The sequence below is a fragment of the Ursus americanus genome, chromosome 7 (genome assembly GCF_024610735.1).
Source record: "Ursus americanus isolate L20-20 chromosome 7, mUrsAme1.1.p, whole genome shotgun sequence".
Lineage (NCBI taxonomy): Eukaryota > Metazoa > Chordata > Mammalia > Carnivora > Ursidae > Ursus > Ursus americanus.
Window position 1 is genome coordinate 39,954,970 of NC_142133.1, and position 20,123 is coordinate 39,975,092.

The 20,123-nt window shown below is 44.5% G+C and overlaps 1 protein-coding gene across 9 annotated transcripts in view; it reads right to left on the reverse strand.

Annotated features, from left to right (window-relative positions):
• EVA1A (eva-1 homolog A, regulator of programmed cell death) overlaps window positions 1-20,123 on the reverse strand; it is a 56,999-nt gene that overhangs the window by 16,381 nt on the left and 20,495 nt on the right. For 7 of the 9 annotated variants that reach the window (XM_087863615.1, XM_087863613.1, XM_087863612.1 and 4 more), the window contains one exon: window positions 7,058-7,180. The exons of 1 other annotated variant lie outside the window; for it this stretch is intronic. Coding sequence is in view for 3 of the 8 variants with exons in the window: in XM_045788380.2 (XP_045644336.1) it covers window positions 7,058-7,180 (123 nt within the window). In the remaining 5 variants the exon portion in view is untranslated. Of the gene's footprint in view, window positions 1-250; window positions 2,271-7,057; window positions 7,181-20,123 lie in introns of those variants that run through there. One more of the 9 variants, XM_087863614.1, reaches the window with a different exon arrangement.

The window sequence follows — 20,123 nt, forward strand, 5'->3', positions numbered from 1 at the left end:
GTGAGTGATGAGAACACATTCTCCTTTCCTGAGGCCATGTTCCAGGTAGACTGGACTCAAGAACAAAGAACTAGTCTCCTAAATGCCAGCCAGACTTCCCAGCCAGGGACCCGGGGTCTTGTCCCCTTTGTTCTAGCCAGCTTCTTGACTTTCAAGGAAGCAGCAACTCCTTCCTTTTCTGTTTTTCCTGGACTTTCTCCTTTCTCTTCTCCATCTCCTCCCCAGTTCCCTTTTAACACTTTCCCCTCACCTTCCCTGGAACTTTTTATTGCATTCTGTCTGGCTCATCTTGGAGGCACAGCCCATCATCACTTCAGTCACTCCCCCAAGTGGCAGCCCACTCTTTGCCTGGCTCTGCTTTCTCCAGCACTGACAGTACTGGTGTACTTTGATCAGTTTGCCTCATCCCACAGGTCACCAATTGTGTGTCTTTGGCAATGGGTCAGAGCTGGCAGTCCCAGAACTGCCAAAGTGGTTCCAGTTCTTAAATGCCCACAAGAGCTTGGGAGCTTAAGCTCACTGTCTGCCCCCAGTTCCATGCCTCCACCTGTGACCACGATGGGCAACCACACACACACACACACACACTGCCATAGCCTGCCTACCAGCAGAACTGCCCCACCAGGGTTCACAGTAGGGACTGGGGATCTCAGTGTTAGGCAGCTCAGCCTCTGGCTGATGGAGCACATCCTCTCCCCAGCTGCTGCTGCTACGGCTCAGACCTGGCATTACCATTACCCAGTTCACTCAGTGATGCTCTCGCTGAGATGAAGGGAGGAAGAAGTGGCAAAGGCCCTGACAACTCCTATTCAATGCTGCTCTAAGCTGAGGACAGGGAACTGAGTCACAGTGGGTGGAGGGATGTCCGGTTGGGGAAACCTAAAGAAGCAGAAGATTCCAGTACTTGGAGAAGAAACAGGTTCTCAGGTGGGTTATGGTCTCAATAACATGGACCACACCAGAGGGCTTGGGGAGCTGCAGTTCCGCAGGTGAAGGGACTGGGTTGCAACAGAGATGACAACTCACATCCTGGTGGATTCCGATGGGCTCGGGGAAAACCAAAGCAAGGAAAGCAAGCCCAACCCACAGGTAAGAGAGAAATGACCACAAGGTCCTTGGAGCAGCCAGAAGCCCACGAGTAGCAGGATGAGGAGTCAGAGTTTCAGGTGCTCCGAGAAGGTGCTGGCTACTGCTGAGGGACTCTGCACTTCTGGGCCAGAGCCCTGGGCCTTTTTCAACAAACATCTGAGTTCTTAAAAGGTCACAACTATATGATACAGGTGAAGAGTTGGAACCACCACTCTGAGTTCAGAGACTATTCTGCAGATGTGAGGACTTCAGGACCCAGGAAGAGAGTGAAGTCCGTGGAAAATGTCTGAGTATGTGGTGGTGCAAAGCTATTTCAGATCCATTCCCTCCTATTATCCCCACTAATTCTATAGCACATATTTCACTCTTTCATTTCTCAATGTTTTGCAACAGTCCACACCTAATCCTTCTGCTCACACCTTCCTGCTCAATCTAGCACACACTCTCACCAACAGGGTCATCTTTATAAAGTACAAATCTAATTCATTCCATAGCCCAGCCCTTCAGCTAATCCCCATTACACTTCTTAGCACAATACACAGCCACTTCCATAATATCTGACCCTTACCTTAGCTCCTAATTCATCTCCTACTCAAGCCTACACCCATACACATATACACAGAAATGTAGGTACGCCTAATGCCTCAACATTATCAGCTTACTTTTAGTTGCGCAAACACACCAAGTTCTTTTATCTTTTCATGTATTCGATCATGCTATTCCTTTTGCCAAAAATGCCCCCTCCTTCGCTTATCTGTCTGGCAAATGTTTCCTTTAAAAGAGAATTCAAAAGTCCTATAGCAATCTCAAAATCCCAATGAAATTTTTCAGAAACAGAAAAATCCGTACTAAAGTTCATATAGAATCTCAAGGAATCTCAAATACCCAAAAGAATCTTTAAAAAGAACTAAGTTGGAAGTCTCACACTTTCTGATTTCAAAATTTATTACAAAGCTCCAATAAGCAAAACAGTGTGGTACTGACATAAAGACAGGCATATGGACCAATGGAATAGACCAGAGAGCTCAGAAATAAACCCTTAGCCCTTGTCAAATGATTTTCAACAAACGTGCCAAGACCATTCAATGAAGAAAGAACAGTCTTTTCAACAAATGGTGTTAAGAAAACTGAGCATCCACATGCAAAAGAATGAAGTTGAACCCTTACCTAATACCATATTAAAATTTAACTAGAAATGGGTCAAAGACCTAAATGCAAGAGCTAAAATTATAAAACTCTTAGAAGAAAACACAGGAGAAAAGCTTTATGTTATTGGATTTGACAATGATTTTTTTATATATGACACCAAAAGCACAGGCAACAAAAGTTAAAATAAATTGGACTAGATCAAAACTTAAAACTTCTGTGCATCAAAGGGCACAGTCAACAAAGTGAAAAGGCAACCCACAAAATGGAAGAAAATATTTGCAAATTATATATCTGATTGGGGGTTAATATCCAGATTATAAAAAGAGCTCTTAGAAACTCAACAACAACAAAAAACAAACAACCTGATTAAAAAAATAGACAATGGACCTGAACAGACATTTCTCTGAAGAAGATACACAAACGATCAATAAGCTTATGAAAAGATGTTCAACATTATTAATCACTAAGGAACTGCAAATCAAAACCACAATGAGATACCTCCTCATACCCATTAGGATGGCGAAAAAAAGAAGGCAGGGAGGAAAGGAAGGGAGGAGAAAGAAAGAGAAAAGGAAAGGAAAAGAAAGAAAGAAAATAACAAGTGTCGGAGATGATTTAGAGAAATTGGAACCCTCATATTATTGATGGGAGAGTAAAATGGTCAAGTCACTAAGGAAAACAGGGTGGCAGTTCCTCAAAAAATGAAAACTAGAATTACCATAAGATCAAGCAATTCTGTATCTGCATACATATTCAAAAGAATGGAAAGCAGGGACTCAAACAGATATTTGTACACCAATTGTTATGAAGCATTATTCTCAGTAGCCTAATGGTAGAAGCAATTGACGTATCCATCCACAGATGAATGGATAAACAAAATGTGGTGTGTGTATATATACACACACACATACATACACACACACACACACAATGGAGTATTACTCACAGCCTTAAAAGGAAGAAATTTGTGACACATGCTACAACATAGATGAACCTTGAGGAAATTACGCTAAGTGAAAAAAGCCAGTCACAAAAGAACTGTAATGAACTGAAATACTGTATGATTCCACATATACGAATCACCTAAAGTAGTCACATTCATAGAGACAGAGAATAGAATGGTGGTTGTCAGCAGCTGGGGAAGGGAGGAATTGGAAGTTATTGTTTAGTGGGTACAGGGTACAAAGTTTCAGTTTTGCAAGATGAAAAGTATTCTGGAAATGGATGGTTGCACAACAGTGTAAATTCACTTAATGCCACTGAACTCTAAGTTTAAAATGGTTAAGCTGGTAAATTTGTGTTGTATGTATTTTAGCACAGTTTTAAAATAATAATAAAAATAAGGTGTTAATGAGGTACAACAGTGAATTCTGAAAGTGTTACTCCATTTAGAGAATCCTGCAAACAAATTTTGGTTTTAAGTTAACAGGAATGGTAGTAGAATTATTTTATACTGACCTTAAAATTGAAGTCAATAAAATTCCAATTTATATCACACTATAAATGTAGCTTACTTTTAAGTAAAAAATGTTATTTCACTTTTAAAATTGGATAGTAAATAATTGTAATCTATCATATTTAGAAATTAAGAGGAAAAACATATCACACCATTGGATGCAAAAATGTGTTTGTGTAAAATTCAATAAAAATTCATGATTGAGGGGGAAAAAATGAGAAGTCCACTGCAGTGAAGCTCCACATCACTGAGACCCTTTTCTTTGGCTATCAAAGTATCCAAATATTCTTCTAATATTGCACCCATGATATTGGAATTGGAATGATCAGTTTACAGGTTTTCTCCTAGACTGAAAAGGCATCTGACGTATCCCTGTTACCTAAAAATCTGGCATGGTGCCTGATGAAAGAAGGTTCTCAGGAAAGGCTGACTGGCTGAGAAACAAATAGAGCATTCAGGCATGAGTTCTGTAGGCATTAAGTCTCTGAGGGTGTTTCTAAACAGTCTCTGAGGGTGTTTCTGAACATGAGCCACCCAGAAGACCAACGGATACCAGGGCTGACTGGCTCTGAGTGGGGCGCCAGGCAGAACACTTTGTCAGGACAATGAGAGGATCACATACAAGGTAGAAACTTCACTGAGACACAGAAATTATTCCTACAAGTCTCCTCACGCCCCTGGCACTAATGGAGAGGGTTGCAGGAGTTAAAGGTGAGAAGAAGAGCGATGAAAAAGACAGGCCAAGGGTAAGGAAAGACAACCTCTGGATGGCCCATCCAAAGGAGCGACCGGGAAGATCCTCCATGGTCCCTCCACATGGCTACAAGTCAGCCTAGAGCAGGGGTCAGTTCTCTTTACTATAAGGGCCAGGGAGTATCTTTCAGTCTTCAGGGGCCATGGAGTCTGTCTCAACTACTCAATTTGGCCATTGTGGTATGAAAGCCAGCATAGACAATATGTAAATGAACAAGTGTGGCTATATTCCAACAGAACTTTATTTGCAAACATAGGTGGTGGATCCAGTTTGGTCCATGGGCCATAGTTTGCAGACCTCTGGCCTAAAGTCTTACTACTTAAAGTATGGTTCAAGGACCAGCAGCATTGACATCACTCAGAAGCTTGTTGGATCTACATAATCTTGGACACCACCCGAGACCTTTGGAATCAAATTCCCGTTTTATAAAATACCCAGTAGAGTTTGAAAATTGTGCTACCTGACCTCTGTGATCCCCTTCAGCCTGAACACTAAGATACTATAACAGCACGAGCCCAGGAGGCACTTAGTGCCTCCTTTATAAATCTGACCTAGGGTATGAGGGTGAGTCCTCACTGGCCCTGCCAGGTTCTCCAGGTGGTTACAGGGCACCTTAGTGAGGACACCGAGACAGAGGGCAGGGCTTGGCAGAGGAAATTCTGCTCAGGACAGCTGCCAATGAGACATGGACTGCTGAAGTTAGAAGAGTGATGAACCCCAGAGCCAAATTCTAAATCCAAACCCTTCTCCCCGACTCTCCCTTAATAGAGATGGAAGAGTCCAAGTAGCTCCGGACACCTCCCACTGGTGATCTGCCCTATCATTAAAACCTTTCTGCATCTCCTACTGTGATGATTAATTTTATGAGTCAATCTGACAGGCCCTGGGGTGCCCAGATTAAACATTATTTCTGGGTGTGTCTGTGAGCATGTTTCCAGATGAGGTTAGCATTTGAATCAGTGGACTCACAAAAGTAGACCACCCTCCGCAATGTGGGTGAGCATGGTCCAGTCTGCTCAGGGCCTAACGGAATGAAAGGTGGAGGGAGGAGGAATTTGCCCCCCTTTTCCTGTCTTACTGCTTGGCGTTGAGACATCTCATCCCATCTTCTCCAGCCTCAGTTTGGACTGTCACCATTCGCTCTCTTCATTCTCAGGCCTTTGGACTCGAACTGAACGATCCCATAGGCTCTCCTGAGTGTTCAGCTTGCAGATGGCAGATCCTGGGACTTCTCAGCCTCCATAATCACACATATATATCCTAGTGGTAGGATATATACCCTACTGCTTCTGTTTCTCTGGAGAACCCTGATCAATACACCTACCAATATAAAAGTAAGGGGCATGAAGCATTCATCCATCCCCAAGACCACAATTTGTGGTCTGTTCCTCAAGGAAGTCGCTTACTACTGGCTAGCTCCTAGAATCAGTGGTTCTCAACTTTGGGCAGTGTGTCCCCCACGGGAGACATTAGGCTATGTGTAGTAACATTTTTGATTGTCACAGTTGCAGTGGGGGTTAGTACTGGCATCTGGTGGGTAGGTGGGAAGGATATACTAAGCATCCTACAGCACACAGGATAGTCCCTCACAACGAAGAACTATCTGGTCCAAAATGTGAATGCATCAAGGTTGAGAAACCCTATTCTAAAACAAACATCATTACTTCATTTACCTGTGTGAGTGGTTCTCAGTGCTTGTGAAGCTCATATGCATCACCTGTACGTTAGGACGGTGTCAGGGAGAGGGTCTGCTTGGCAGGCCTTGATCAGGACACGAGTCCAAGTGACCAGTAACTCAATGTTCCCAGGAACCAAGAGAACAGCTCACATTAACCAAGCCTCTCAAGAGAACACATCAACCAATTGAAGTTTATTAACTCATAACTGGCGAGTCAGCTGGCGCCAGAGCTAAATCAGGTCCTCTTCTAGACAACTGGATCCTGGGGATCTTGGCAAGGACAAAATTACAACTACAGAGCTGCATACTTGCAAAGCCAGGGCTTTCTCCTGGTGATAATCCATTGGATTAGCCCCACACTACTCTAGGGGAATTTGTGTTTAGAGGACACTCCAGGGCCAGCCAACCAGCATCATAGTGCACTCTTTTTGGACAGAACCCACCAATTCTTATAAATCTTACTCTCTGACAGCTTTCTCTCATCCCTGACTTAAAGCTCCTTCAACTAATTACTGACAAGCTGCAACACAATTGAAAAAACACAGCTTCTGTCCATCACTTACCTCCCATAATTTTGTCTCCCTGAATACATGCTGGTCTCTTGATGAAGATGACAGCCTGTCTATCAGCACCATCTCTTAGACAGAATGGCTAATTATATGCATCGGACATTATTCTCACTGGCTTCCATTTTAGAGGTAACCTCATTCCCAGTGCTGCAAAATCATATTCTCTGGAACCCTGAGTCCACTCATTTATACTGAGTGTAATCACTGAATGTATAAAATGAAATGTGCCCAAGGATGACAGATTTCATCTTATACTTCAGTAGCAGCAGTGAGTAGCCCCTGGTGCATAAGCCCCTGTGCAGGGGACTATCTCATCACACAGTGTGCAGAGGGTGGTAAAAACTCATTATCCCCTTAGCTACCTGGGGAGAGATGTGCTGTCAGGAACAAAGGATTATCTGGCAAAAACAGTTCATCCCTGGTGATGTTGGTTTCAAGCAGTAGAGGTTCTGAAACTTGGTTGGCCCCAGTTGGCTTCTCAGGCTCTGAAAGAAAAGAGAAATGGCACCAAAAAAAAAAAAAAATCAGAAAGCCATCACATGCACAGGAGATCACGTCATGCCTTAGACTTAGTGTCGTCGTGAACCTAGCAGAGAAGCCCAGGCGAGGTTTACCTGGACCTCTGAAAAGATGCGATAGCATCTCCTGAGAGGATAAAGCCTGCTGCCAGAGTTTCATATGGAATGCGAACCAGCCCAGCCAGAGAAACCAAACCCCTAAGTTCATAGCAGAAAGGGAAGCAAGGGGTAAAAGATCAGAGATGCATGCTTCCTCCTCCCCCCTGCAGCCAAAGCCCACAAGACAGCTAGTGTGGGATGTGTCCACGTGGCCCTTCATCAGTGAAGTTTTCAGGCCAGTCTCTCTGGAACAGGAAGGGAGGGAATTTGGCTCCCAGATAGCAGTGCCCTGATGGGCCATGAAATGAAGTCTCACACAGCTCTGTGTAGGCAAAAAAAACCAAGAAGTGCTGATGTGTGGATTCCCACAGCCAGAGTCTCAAGGCCTCAAGCTACGTTCAACCCAGCTAGGGAAGCCAGCAGGGACCTCTGAAAGATTGGATCCCACACAGCTTCTTTATGTTGCCAGCTTCGTTGCAAAGTGTGTAGAAGGAATGAAATCCGTCCTGGAGCTCCTGGAGCGCTAAGTGGTCCCCTGCTCCATGCATACACAGACAGTCATTTGTCTGCACGCACTTCCTGCTGATTCCTGCAGCATCTGACTTCTGCTTGCTTCTCTACATCTTACAGATACGTATCCCAGCTGCCTCAGCCTCACAAAGGATTTGTGGCACCTTTTTTTTTTTTTTAAGATTTTATTTATTCATTTGACAGAGAGACAGCCAGCGAGAGAGGGAACACAAGCAGGGGGAGTGGGAGAGGAAGAAGCAGGCTCCCAGCGGAGGAGCCCGATGTGGGGCTCGATCCCAGAACACCAGGATCACGCCCTGAGCCGAAGGCAGACGCTTAACGACTGAGCCACCCAGGCGCCCCTGTGGCACCTTCTTATGTCCATTTTCCTGGTGAAGAAATTAAGGGCAAAAACTAAAAGGAAACTTGAAGCACAGGATCGATAGTTCTTTAGAGACTCAGGCGCCAAGACATGGAATTAGGTTTTTGAGACCCACTCACCCTCCCCTCTACACTAGTGAAAACCATGCAAGAGCTGATCCTGATGTGGTCACATGGCATGTGAGAGGCAAAGGCTTGAATGGAAAAAGAGCTCCCAGACCACAGGATGGGAAGAGGATACACATGGTCTCAGAGAAATCACTGAGTAGAAAGAAACCTCCTTTTCTCTACAGGAATGATAAACACTGGTGGGTGACACATCCAACATGCTAGCCTGCCAGCCACTTGGCTTCCTTTGCTCACCAAACTTCCCCTCCAACCCACTGTAGCAAACCATTTCCAGGGACACATCCTGGACCTTGTTGTCACCTGGAAAGGTGCCACCTCTGAAATCTGGGCTGCGTGCTCCTTAAGGGCAGGGACCATGTCTTCCTTCTGCTCTCTGTTCCCAGGGCCTCCCACAGTTAAAGCACAGAGCCAATGTTGAATGACTGTGGGTGACTGGCTCACACTCAGAAATCCCACTCTCCCATCAGAACCTTCTATCTTCTACTTCTCTCACCCCTGGAATCAAAGAATCTCTCTGAGACCTCAGACTTCTTATAAAGGAAATCTTTGGGATCAAGGACTAGGAAAAGAATTCTTAGGCTTGACACCAAAATCACATTCCAAAACAGGGAAAATTGATAATTTGGACATCATCAAAATTAAAAACATTTTTTTCTGTGTTAAGAGGATGAAAAAACAAACTATAGAGGCAGGGGTGGGGGGAATATCTGCAAATCACTTATCTGCCAAAAGGAATAGTATCTAGAATATATAAAGAACCTTCAAAAATAGTGACACCACCAAATGTTGACAAGGATGTGGAAAAATGGATCACTCATACATTGCTCATGGGAATGTAAAATGAAACAGCCACTATGGAAAGCAATTTGGCAGTTTCTTCAAAAACTAGACATGCAATTATCATACAACCCAGCAATTGCATTGGTCCTGGGAATTTATCTCAGAGACATGAAGACTTAGGTTCACAGAAAACCCACATATTTATTTATAGCAGCTTTATTTATAATAGCCCCAAATTGGAAACAACCCAAATTTCCTTCAATGGGTGAATGTTTAAACAAATTGTGGTACATCAATGACATGGAATACTAATCAGAACAACAACAACAACAACAAACTTTTAACTCATGCAACAACCTGAATGAATCTTCAAAAAATTATGCCAAGTGAAAAAAACTCAATCTCAGAAGGTTCCGTATTGTATGATTTCATTTATATAACATTCTTGAAATGTCAGACTATAGAAACGGGGAACCAATTGGTGGTTTTAGGGGTTAAGGAGGGGGTGAGGTCAGAAGGGAAGTGAGTACAGCTATAAAAGGGCAACAGAGGGATCTTGGTGGTGATGGGAATGTTCTGCATCTTGACTCCATCAGTGTCAACATCCTGGTTGTGATATTGTACTACAGTCCTGCAAAATGTTATCACTTAGGAAAACTGGTTAAATGGAACATAGGATCTCTGTATTATTTATAACGATGGCATATAAATCTGAAATTGCCTCCAGAGTCATCCTGAATCATAATCTTCACATTAAAGTTTAAGAAGCACAAATTTAAAAGACTCAACCAGGACATCAGGGGAAATTCAAAATTCTTTCTTATGAGCAACAGTTGAAGGGAAGGAGAAGATGATGGTGAGAGTTTTCTTCTTCTAGAATACGAAGGGATTATGCAGGAGAAATTAGATTTGTTTCATGTGGCGCCAGTAAACAACACAGGCTAATGTCAGAGAAAGCTCACAAGCTTCAGAACTGATCAGAATTAAACCCAAGCTGAATTTAAACCCAAGCCCCATCATCCCCTATCTTTAAGACGGGGCAAGTTAGCTGACTTCCCTGACCCTCTGTTTCCTCATCATTAAAATGAGGCTGATTCCTACCTCAATCCATCAATCAACATCTAAGCAGAGAAATAGAAACTGTTTCAAGTATTTGCAACAAGGAATTGAATGCAGGGAATGGATTGCAATGATAAAGATAGAAGTACAGGTGGAAGGTGATGGAGAAGCTGAGGAATGAAGCCTGACATGATAGATGATAAAGTCAAGAGTTTAAAGAACTTCTCAAATTGACATCATTTTAAAAAGGTGAAATTAGTTGGAGTAAGGATGAGGCAACCAAGAGATCAGCAACCATGGCAGCAGACGGTTGAAGGGACAAAGGGAGGAGGCAGTGTTACCTGGGAGCCAGGTCACCAGGAAGAATCTGGAACCATAGAAATGTGGGCACTATTAGAGGAGATGCCTGAGGAAGAGAGAGAGGGAAGAAATACTTTGGACTCCTCCTTTCCTCTATCCTTTAACCTCCCACTGATGCTTCCATTGGCCAAACCCAGCAGGAAGCCAGAGCACCCTGGAGTCTGAGAAAGGCAGCCTCCAGGTCAGCCCCTGCTATCCAGGGCAGAACAGGGATCACAAGGCAAATAGGCCCAGGTCTGGTCCACTCCTGGGGTGTTTGTGAGGGTACAGAGCATGTCAATGCCTGGCACATAGTAGGTACTCAATAAATGGTCATTCTAATTTCTGTGTACCAATGTTATATGATAAGCATTTAAAGGACATTTTCTCATCACTTTATATCTAAATATATAGCAATACAAGCTGGGATATCTGGCTCATGCCACATGGACTCTGCCAAGAATGCTTTTTTTTCCCCTCCAAATGAGCTACATATCTGAGAAATGTGAAAAGCAGCCCTGTCCTAAAGTTTCATTGTATAAGGCAAATGTTGAATTTCTACAGCTGCTGGCTTCAGCCTACCCAGAGGAATAGTTTCAGTGAAATATTAATCTCTGAGAAAGGCACACTCGGGTAAGACTGCACAGTAATTCAAGCAGCATGTGCAAAATTTATTTAGTGTTGGCCAGGAATGGTTTTAATTATGTGAAGTCTTCAGAATGAGAAGAAAGTGATTGAAGATGTTTGGCTAAATCAGTCACAGAGGCTCAGGATGCTCCCAGCTCCCTCCCCAGTTTCAGTTTATTTCTGTAGGCCCCAAACCATACACACAGAGAAAGATCCCATGAAACTGGATGATGGCACTGCCAGAACTCAGATGAGACCACCGGCAAACCACCAAGACAGGAAACATCAGCACCCGTAGCGTGGAGACCTCCCGGTAGCATGAAGGCCAGGTGTCCAGTTGTGGGAGGATAACCAGGGTAGAACAGAGGGAGGGGTGAGAATCCAGAAGGAATTTTCAAACCCTGGGAGGCAGGATGCAAGATGCTTTCATCAAAGGTCCCAGGTGGGTGCAAGGTACAGAGTGTGCTGTGCACCTGCTGGACACCTCAAATTTCCTAGAAGTCACTTGGTGAGGTGTGGTGTTGCACCTGAAGTAGCACCTGGGAGTGGAAAGAGGGCCAGGACCCAGCCCTAAGGACAACACACACCCTGAGGACTGGGCCTTGCGGACAGCAGAGTTGAGCCAGTCCTATGGGCCTTAAAAATGGTCACTGACTGGAAGCAGCAAGGTGTCCCCTAGGCTGGTGAGACAAAGAGAAAACCCAGGAAGTTATCTGTAGAGACTGGCTTGGTCTGACCAGGATACCAGGGCCCTGGCACCAGCCTGGGGGAGGGGCTTCTGTCCCAGGAGGGCCGATGTGAATAAGAACATAAGAAAGAGGACAGGCATTTGAGAAGAAGACAAGCAAAGCCTGGTCCTGTGAGGGGCTAGAGATGGACACCAAGGTGCTCATCATCAGGCCTAGGTCAGCCCATCAGAGGGTCAGTATTTAGTGCCTCAGATCAGATAAGCCTGGGTGCCAAAGCGGGGCTAGACCTAACCAGGAGGAGTGGGGCTGAGAGCCTGACCTCAAAGGGGAGTCCGGAATGCTGCGTTGGACGAGGGGAAATGGGAGTCTGCACTTGGATTTGCCAGAGATCTCTCCAGCCCAGCGGGTCCTAAATTCATTCCCCCGCCCACCCGTTTCCTCTTTTCTCTCCAGTGTGCACAATCGCCTGAGCCTCCCAATCACTCAGGGTCAGACTTGGGGGCTATCATGGTCCCTTCCTCTCCCTTGCCCTGAAAATGCTACCTCCTGTCCCTTGTGTCTCTCCATGCCCTCTGCCACTTGCCTAACTCAGAAAAGCCTCCTTTTTCTCCACCAGCCCCCACCCCCTACCCAACGTCATATACTGGTGCCAGGCTGAGCACTAGGAAACAGTGTTCTAATAATGCCACTCGTCTGTCCTAAAATCACTGCCTACTGAGTCACATTCTTTCCAGTACAGCCCAACATCCGAGCAAACAGAATCACTCCCTTCCTTGTATACTTCCCAACTCCTTCTACCTCTGGGTTTCACTCTGCTGAAGGTACTTCTCCACATTATTGCATTTCTGAGTCCTACCCATCCTTGAAGATCGACATCACATCACCTCCTGCGAGAACATTCTTTGATCTGCCCCTGCATACATAATTGCTCCCTCTTTTGGACTCCTATAACCCTGCGTGCCAATCTTTTGCATATACCAAAAGTGTGTGCTTTTTATATTTTGCACTAGGCTATACGCGCTTTGAAAAGAGGGGCCTTACATCATACTCTCCTTCATGGAGGAGGCACAGGAAGACCCAGGAATATTGAGTTTGGCCAGACTGCAGGACACGTGAAGAAGTTTGGGGGGGATCCCATTGGAAAAGAAGGCTGGAGGCATGCTGTGATCCTGGAGTGTTAACTGCAGGTGTGTGGAAGGCCTCAGCTGATGTGTGCCCTGACTGAGCGTAGCAAATGGAGAGGAGAAGGCCCATGACTGAACTCTGGAGGAAACCAGCCTCCCAGTGTCCACTGGAGAAAGAAGAAGTGGTCATGGGGACTGGCAGGAAGTGGACAGACAGAATCACTACATGCGTACCACACTGGGCATGAAAAGAATTCCAGCCCTGTGGGTCAGCCACACCACATGTGCTTGAGTAATTCTGACCAAATTCTGTGTGGCTTTCTCTTGAGAATTGCAAGTAGGGCGGACAGGCTGGCAGACTTGTGGCTTCTTAATCAAGGCCATTAAAGGCGATCCACTTGCCATTGCATTCCCAACCAGTATTCCTCAAGCAGGGACTTCGGTCCACCGCCGGTGGGGTCCCCCAAGTCCGGTCTCTCTGAAGCATCCACAAAGGTGGGGACTCACAGTAACAATGCCGCATCGAGGAGCACGCAAATGGGAACAGGAAGCATTCCTAGTTATCTGACTTTGGTCTGTCTGGGTCTCCTGGCCCCAAGCTGACTTCTCTGTCCACTACAATTATTAAAACCAGAGCATAAGTCAGAAGGGTGGAGCAAACACCCTGATGACAGGGAGTCTGGAAGTCCAGTGTAGTCCCTCAAGGAGCTGCAGGAAAGAGAAATTTGAGGAAGGGGGTGTGCCAGCCTTCCTTGGCAAGAACGGTGTTGATCCTTGGGGACATGGGCAGCTTATACCTGAGACCCTCCTGATGGCTCTTCGCCAGGGGGAGCTAGTTCCACAGCCACAAGTGACGACCTGCTCTATGTGAATTCAAGTCCCCACAGACAAATGCTGAGCATCAGGAAGGTGAAAACTCCTGAGCTGGGCAGACATCTATCCGACTGCAACAAGGAGGGCTTGCCCCAGCCAGCTCCGCAGCCTCCCTGAAATCCCAACGGTCTCATGCCTTACTCCAATACACTAGAGCTCAACCGATGTGTTTCAAAGGTTCTACAAATGTTTGAGTCCAATTATATTTTTTAAAATGTTTTTTAAACCATAAGCAGTCAAGTGTGTGATATGCCAAAGTGAGCCATCACAGACCCCATAAGTTGCAGGTTAATATGCCCACTTCAGAATAAAGGTTCTCCTGCCAAAACCATGTGTATGTTGGAACACATGTAATTAATTAGGAAAGCCACGGTTCCAAAAATGTCTTTTAACAATTCAGACCCAAGCAAGTCTTCTCATGCCGTAAAATCATGCATGCAAGGACGCTACCACCACCCTGGCTCACGGGGGCCATACTCAATTAAATGCCAGGTGAGCGTCAGGAGTATCCATTGAGTGCACGCTCATACAAAGATATAATAATACACCACGCAGTAACGAGTGACCACACAACATGCTGCACCAGGGATCGCTGGTAGCTTTAGTGCTTGTTTTATTCTCAGAGTGCTTGGCAGCCTTTTAAAATTCCAACTCAAGGGCACCTGGGTGGCTCAGTCGGTTAAGCATCTGCGTTCAGCTTAGGTCCTGATCTCAGGGTCCGGGAATGGAGGCCCACATCGGGCTCCCTGCTCAGCGGGGAATCTGCTTCTCCCTCAGCCCCTCTGCCCTGCTTGTACTCTCTCACTCTCGCTCTATCTCAAATAAATAAATAAAATCTTAAAATAAAATTCCAAATCAGCAATGTGGGGCCACGCTATTACCATTCCTCCTATAGCTGGCAAAGCGAAAGTGATAAATGAAGTTTGGGCTCAACACGCCAAATTAATCCTTTCCTTTTTCTTTCTTTTTTGTCCTTTTTGTTTTGTTAAAGGCTTTAAGTGATACTAGAGAGAAACAGGCACTGAAGCTTCTGAGAACAATTTTAATAACAATATTTCATAATGATACAATATGTTTTGGGAAGTATTTTCTGTCAAACAAAGATATAAATTGGTTGAAGAACCTGTTTATCTATTCCTTTCAATTAGATCCTTTATAATTAAGGAATGCAAACAGTTGTCGCATAGTGTTAGGGAGTCAACATTAAAACCGGTTTCCTATATTCCTCTTTCAAGGTTCTGGGTCATCTTAATCAGAATATCCTGAATCTGCAAGGTATCCTGTTTAAAAGTGTTATTACTTCCAATGGCAGGCAGTCACAATTTTCTCAAGGCCGTACAGCTAATACGAAATACAGGGATGCATTAATAGTGAGGATGCTTTGAGGCTTCAACCGTCATTCCAAACCTTCCATTTCAAATTTTCATGTTCATTCATCGTAACAGTCTCATTGTTTTCATTCATTACCTGTACATTATAAGCTACAATTATCAAATAAAATAACATATACGACAAAATATTGGTTTTTTTCTGTTTCACTCATTGATATGCCATGTAAGATTTCATTTAAAGAGTTTTAATGCTAAAAAATTTTTTTAAATCCCTGTCAGTCCATACATAGGAGAAACCCAATATATTCAGTAGGAAGGGATTAAAGAAACAGATCTTCTTCATTAGAAGGGCAGAAACTAGATGAGAGTAGGAGTGCTTCCACAGAGCCCCAGGTACAAACTTGGGGCTCAAAAAGATGATTGTTGAATTAATCAATGTAGCAGAAATGGCATATCCCTCACTCCTAATACTGGGAAAGGGAGATGTTTTGGAAATGGAGACACAGAAAAGGCCATGGAGGCAGTTTTGCTTGTCCTAGAAGAACCATCTTCCTAAGGGCAAGGAAACAGGCCTTTCTTTGTTTGAGGCAGGGCAGACCAGAGAGATGACAGTGAAGAGGTAGCTACCTGTGGCCACTGACCTTCAGGGCCAGCAGAGCTGAGGTGTCGGCATAAAGGAAAGAAGGTCAGGAGCAGTGAGGTCTCTGGACCTATGGTAGAAGAGGTGGTCAGACATATGACTTGCAGGGGGAAGGAGTCCAAAGGAAAAGTGCAGCTGGAAGTAAGCAAAGCAAAGCACAGAATAGGAATCATTCATTGAGTCATTCACTCACTCATTCATTGATTAAGCACCTAGTAACGCAAGCATGATCCTAGAGGCTAGGGGTTACAGAGATACACAAGCCTCAGTCACTGTTTCTCTGGGGGAGGGGAGTATTGTTCCCCAGGGGAGCACAAGGAGCAAAGAGAGGATGGGGGCACAGAGAAGGGGAACAGCAGGAGGATCAAAAGGAATGAAGCACAAAGTGAAAGGAAAGGAACAGCAAGAGATGATGCTATTGAACGGGCCTGGTGTGCTCTGCTAGGGAGCTTGGACTCTTTCCTGTTGGCACTAGGGAGCCAAAGAAGATGCTATGCTGGGGACAGCACAGTATTCAGAATCTGCACACATACTTCCCTTTGCAGTTGTTTCACTCCATTTGCTTGTGTGGCCTCCCACGAGAACTCCCTGAAAGCAGAAACTGTCTGTCACCTTTTTCATCTTTACATCTTTGGAGCCTAGTGTCATGCCTGGAATGCAACAGGAACTCAATATTTACATCATATGAACCAGTAAACGAATGAGCAAAGGGCAAAGTAGGGAAAGCAGAGCCTAAGAGGACAAATGCAGTTGAATACAGCCTAGAGAACACTGCCAAGTGCAGAGACTGAGACGTCAGGACAGGAAACCATCTGAAATGTGATAAATGAGGAGTAACTAGACACAGAATCCATGTCCCCAGCAGCACATAGAGGAAGTGAACAGAAAGATGATCACAGGTGAAGATACCTTGGAGTAGGATCAGTCACCTTGACCTTGGGAAGCAGTTCTGAACTCCTGGGCTGTGTTATGGATTGAACTGTGTTCGTCAAAAAAAAAAAAAAAAGAGAGAGATATGGTGAAGTCTTAACCTCACTACTTCAGAATAGGACTTTATTTGGAAATAGGGTCTTTGCAGGTTTAACCAAGTTAAGATGAGACCCTTAGAGTGGGCCCTCATCCAGTATGACTGGTGTCCTCATAAAAAGGGGAAATTTGGACACAGATACACACAAAGGGAAGAAGATGTGAAGACACAGGTAGAAGACAAAATGCTACCAGAAGTTACCTGACTACCGGAAGCCAGGGAGAAACCTGGAACAAATACTTCGCTGGCGGTTTCAGAAGAAGCATGGCCCTGCTGATACAGTTTCTGGCCTCCAGAATTGTGAGACAATACATTTCTGTTGTTCTAGGCCATTCAGTTTGTAGTGCTTGGTTATGGCAGCCCTAGCAAAGTAATACAGGCCGGTGGTCAAAATGGATCAACACTTGCAGCAGACACCTGTGTTTATCCCCAGAAGGCACTTGCCTCTCCTCCTTGCTGCAGGATTCCCACTTTAGATCGTGTCTATCCACCGGGGTCCAAGGCCTGGGTCATGCGATTGGTCCATGTTAATCATGGTGGTCTTTTGCCATTCCACTTACCATGTGACCCAATTCCGGTCACTAGGTCTCACTAAAAGACTGCTGTATCCATGACATAATTCAGTTGTTCTTAGATATCTCTCTGTCTCCAAAGTCCTGTTTAAAATATTCAAGGCAGAGACTGTCTCTAGCTGAATCTGGACAGATACTAAATTAATGATCTGTGGGGTTTCTAGACAACCTGATGGAGCTGGTGACTGAATTGATTTCCTTGACCACACTTTGTCAGGTTTGTCCTTTCAGAGGCTAACCTTGACCTCTAGGGTTTAAACCTACAAGGTGTCCCTTATCTGATACTATCACCTCAATGTGACAAACGTCTCCTGAGTATCTACATCAGGCAATGAATCAGACAATATTCTTTTTTTTTAGAGTAAACAATCATGACTTTATTTTTTTACTATTATTTTTATTATATTATGTTAGTCACCATACAGTACATCCCTGGTTTTTGATGTAAAGTTCGATGATTCATTAGTTGCGTATAACACCCAGTGCACCATGCAATACGTGCCCTCCTTACTACCCATCACCAGCCTATCCCATTCTCCCATCCCCTCCCCTCTGAAGCCCTCAGTTTGTTTCTCAGAGTCCATAGTGTCTCATGCTTCATTCCCCCTCTGATTACTCCCCTTTCTTTATCCCTTTCTTCTCCTACCGATCTTCCTAGTTCTTATGTTCCATAGATGAGAGAAACCATATGATAATTGTCTTTCTCTGCTTGACTTATTTCACTTAGCATTATCTCCTCCAGTGCCGTCCATGTTGCAGCAAATGTTGAGAAATCATTCTTTTTGATAGCTGAGTAATATTCCATTGTATATATGGACCACAACTTCTTATCAAGGTACTTAAATTCAGGGATTTCCTCATCCATAACCTAATGCCATACCGTCTTCTCCATACAGGAACATGCACAAATCATCAGGCTAGAACTGCAAGTCTGGGTTTGAGTTTTGCTGCATGTCCTTTGTCAAACACAGAAAAAGCAGCTCACACCTAACAGTTTCTGCAGCTAAAACACACATCCAGTCCTTGCTGCGCCAGAGGCTAATTGAGAGCCTTAAAGGGTGGAATGGGTCTTCACAGGGACAGAAGGAACGGAGAGGAGGGAGCTGGGAGACTTAGGGAGTAGGGCTTCACGCCACACCTAGCAAGGAGGGGAGAGACTACATTTAGGAAGGGCACGGGCTTTGACACTAGACCTGGGTTCAATCTCAGCTCTACCATGTACCAGCTCTGTGACTCTGGGCGAACAACTTTGGATTTCTAAACTTCAGTTTGGAAAATAGGAAATACAATTTAATATTCTTAAGAATTATGCTTAACAATGAGGTCATCTATGTAATGTACCCAGCATGGTGTCTTGTGAACAGCAGGTGACCTCCCAGGACATGTGGGTGGTTCTGAGTCATGCACACAGAATGTCTGAGATTTTTTTTTTCTTCACTGGAAGAATTAGTCCATTGAGCATTAAAGAAATGATGAGACATGTTCCCATCAAATGGGTCATGTAGTCCTGTCGCTTTTACCTCGAAGCATGTCACAAACCATTTCTTTCATCTAGTTGCCCTGAATTAAAGCAATGGCTCCTAACTGGCCTCCCTACCTCCATTCTCTCCCCATCCTCCAGTCCAACCTCCAGTGAACCACCAGAATGATCATTCCAGAGCAGGGATTGGTAAACTGCAGCTCACAGGCAAATCCAGGCCACTGCCTGTTTTTGTGTATAAAGTTTTATTGGAATAAAGCCACACCACTCGTTTATGTCCTGTCTATGGCTGTTTTGCACTCACTCTACTGGCAGAGGTGAGTAGTTATAGCACAGATTGTATGACCTGCAAAACTTAAAATATTTATTCTCTGGTCTTTTACAGAATAATTTTGCTGGACCCTTGGTAACTTGTTCAAGAACACTCCCCTCGGTAAGTCACCACTCCCTACAGTGAACTGCCTCCAAGAGAAAATCTATGTTGTGTGAGTTGGCCCTTCCCTATTTTCCTGGCTCACCTCTCACTATTCCCCCCTGCAACCTAATCTCCATCCTCACTGAATGAGCATCCTCCAAACACATCAGGTGCCCTTCCCCCAGAATACCTCTATTCCCCTTCCATTTAGAAAACTTCGACCTATCCTTCAATATTCCTTCCTTTATGAAGCCTTCTAGCATTGTCCCCTCAGCCCTATCCAAAGGCACTCCTTCCTTGGAAATGATATCACCAATAAATGGCACATTGTATGCACTATGGATCTTCCTCACTAGACACCCCCACGCTAAACTGTCTCCTCTCTCTCTCTCTCCTGGAGCACCCTGTTCTTTCCCAGCACAGCATTTACCAAGGTTTATAATAATGCATTTCTTTGTGTCTTTATCTCTTTAATGTCTATTCCCTAACAATTGTGAGCTCTAAGAAGGCGGCAACTAAGACTTGTTGGGTTCACCACCACATTACCATCATGTAGCCTGGAGCCGGCCACACAGTAGTTGTTCAGTTTGTTGAATGAGCAAATGATTAGACAAATGAAAAAAAATGATTTTGCTAATTAATCAAATACAAATGAAAGAACTGAAGGCATCGAAGCTGTTACTTTCTGAACATGCAGGATCCTGCCTCTCAGACCCTTCAGGTACTCCCATGGCCTAGAAGGCTGGATGGGCAACAGCAGCACTGCTAGCTCTGTGGATATTTGGCACATGTATATAAACCTTCATTCTTGGAATCAGTGTTCAACGTGTACATG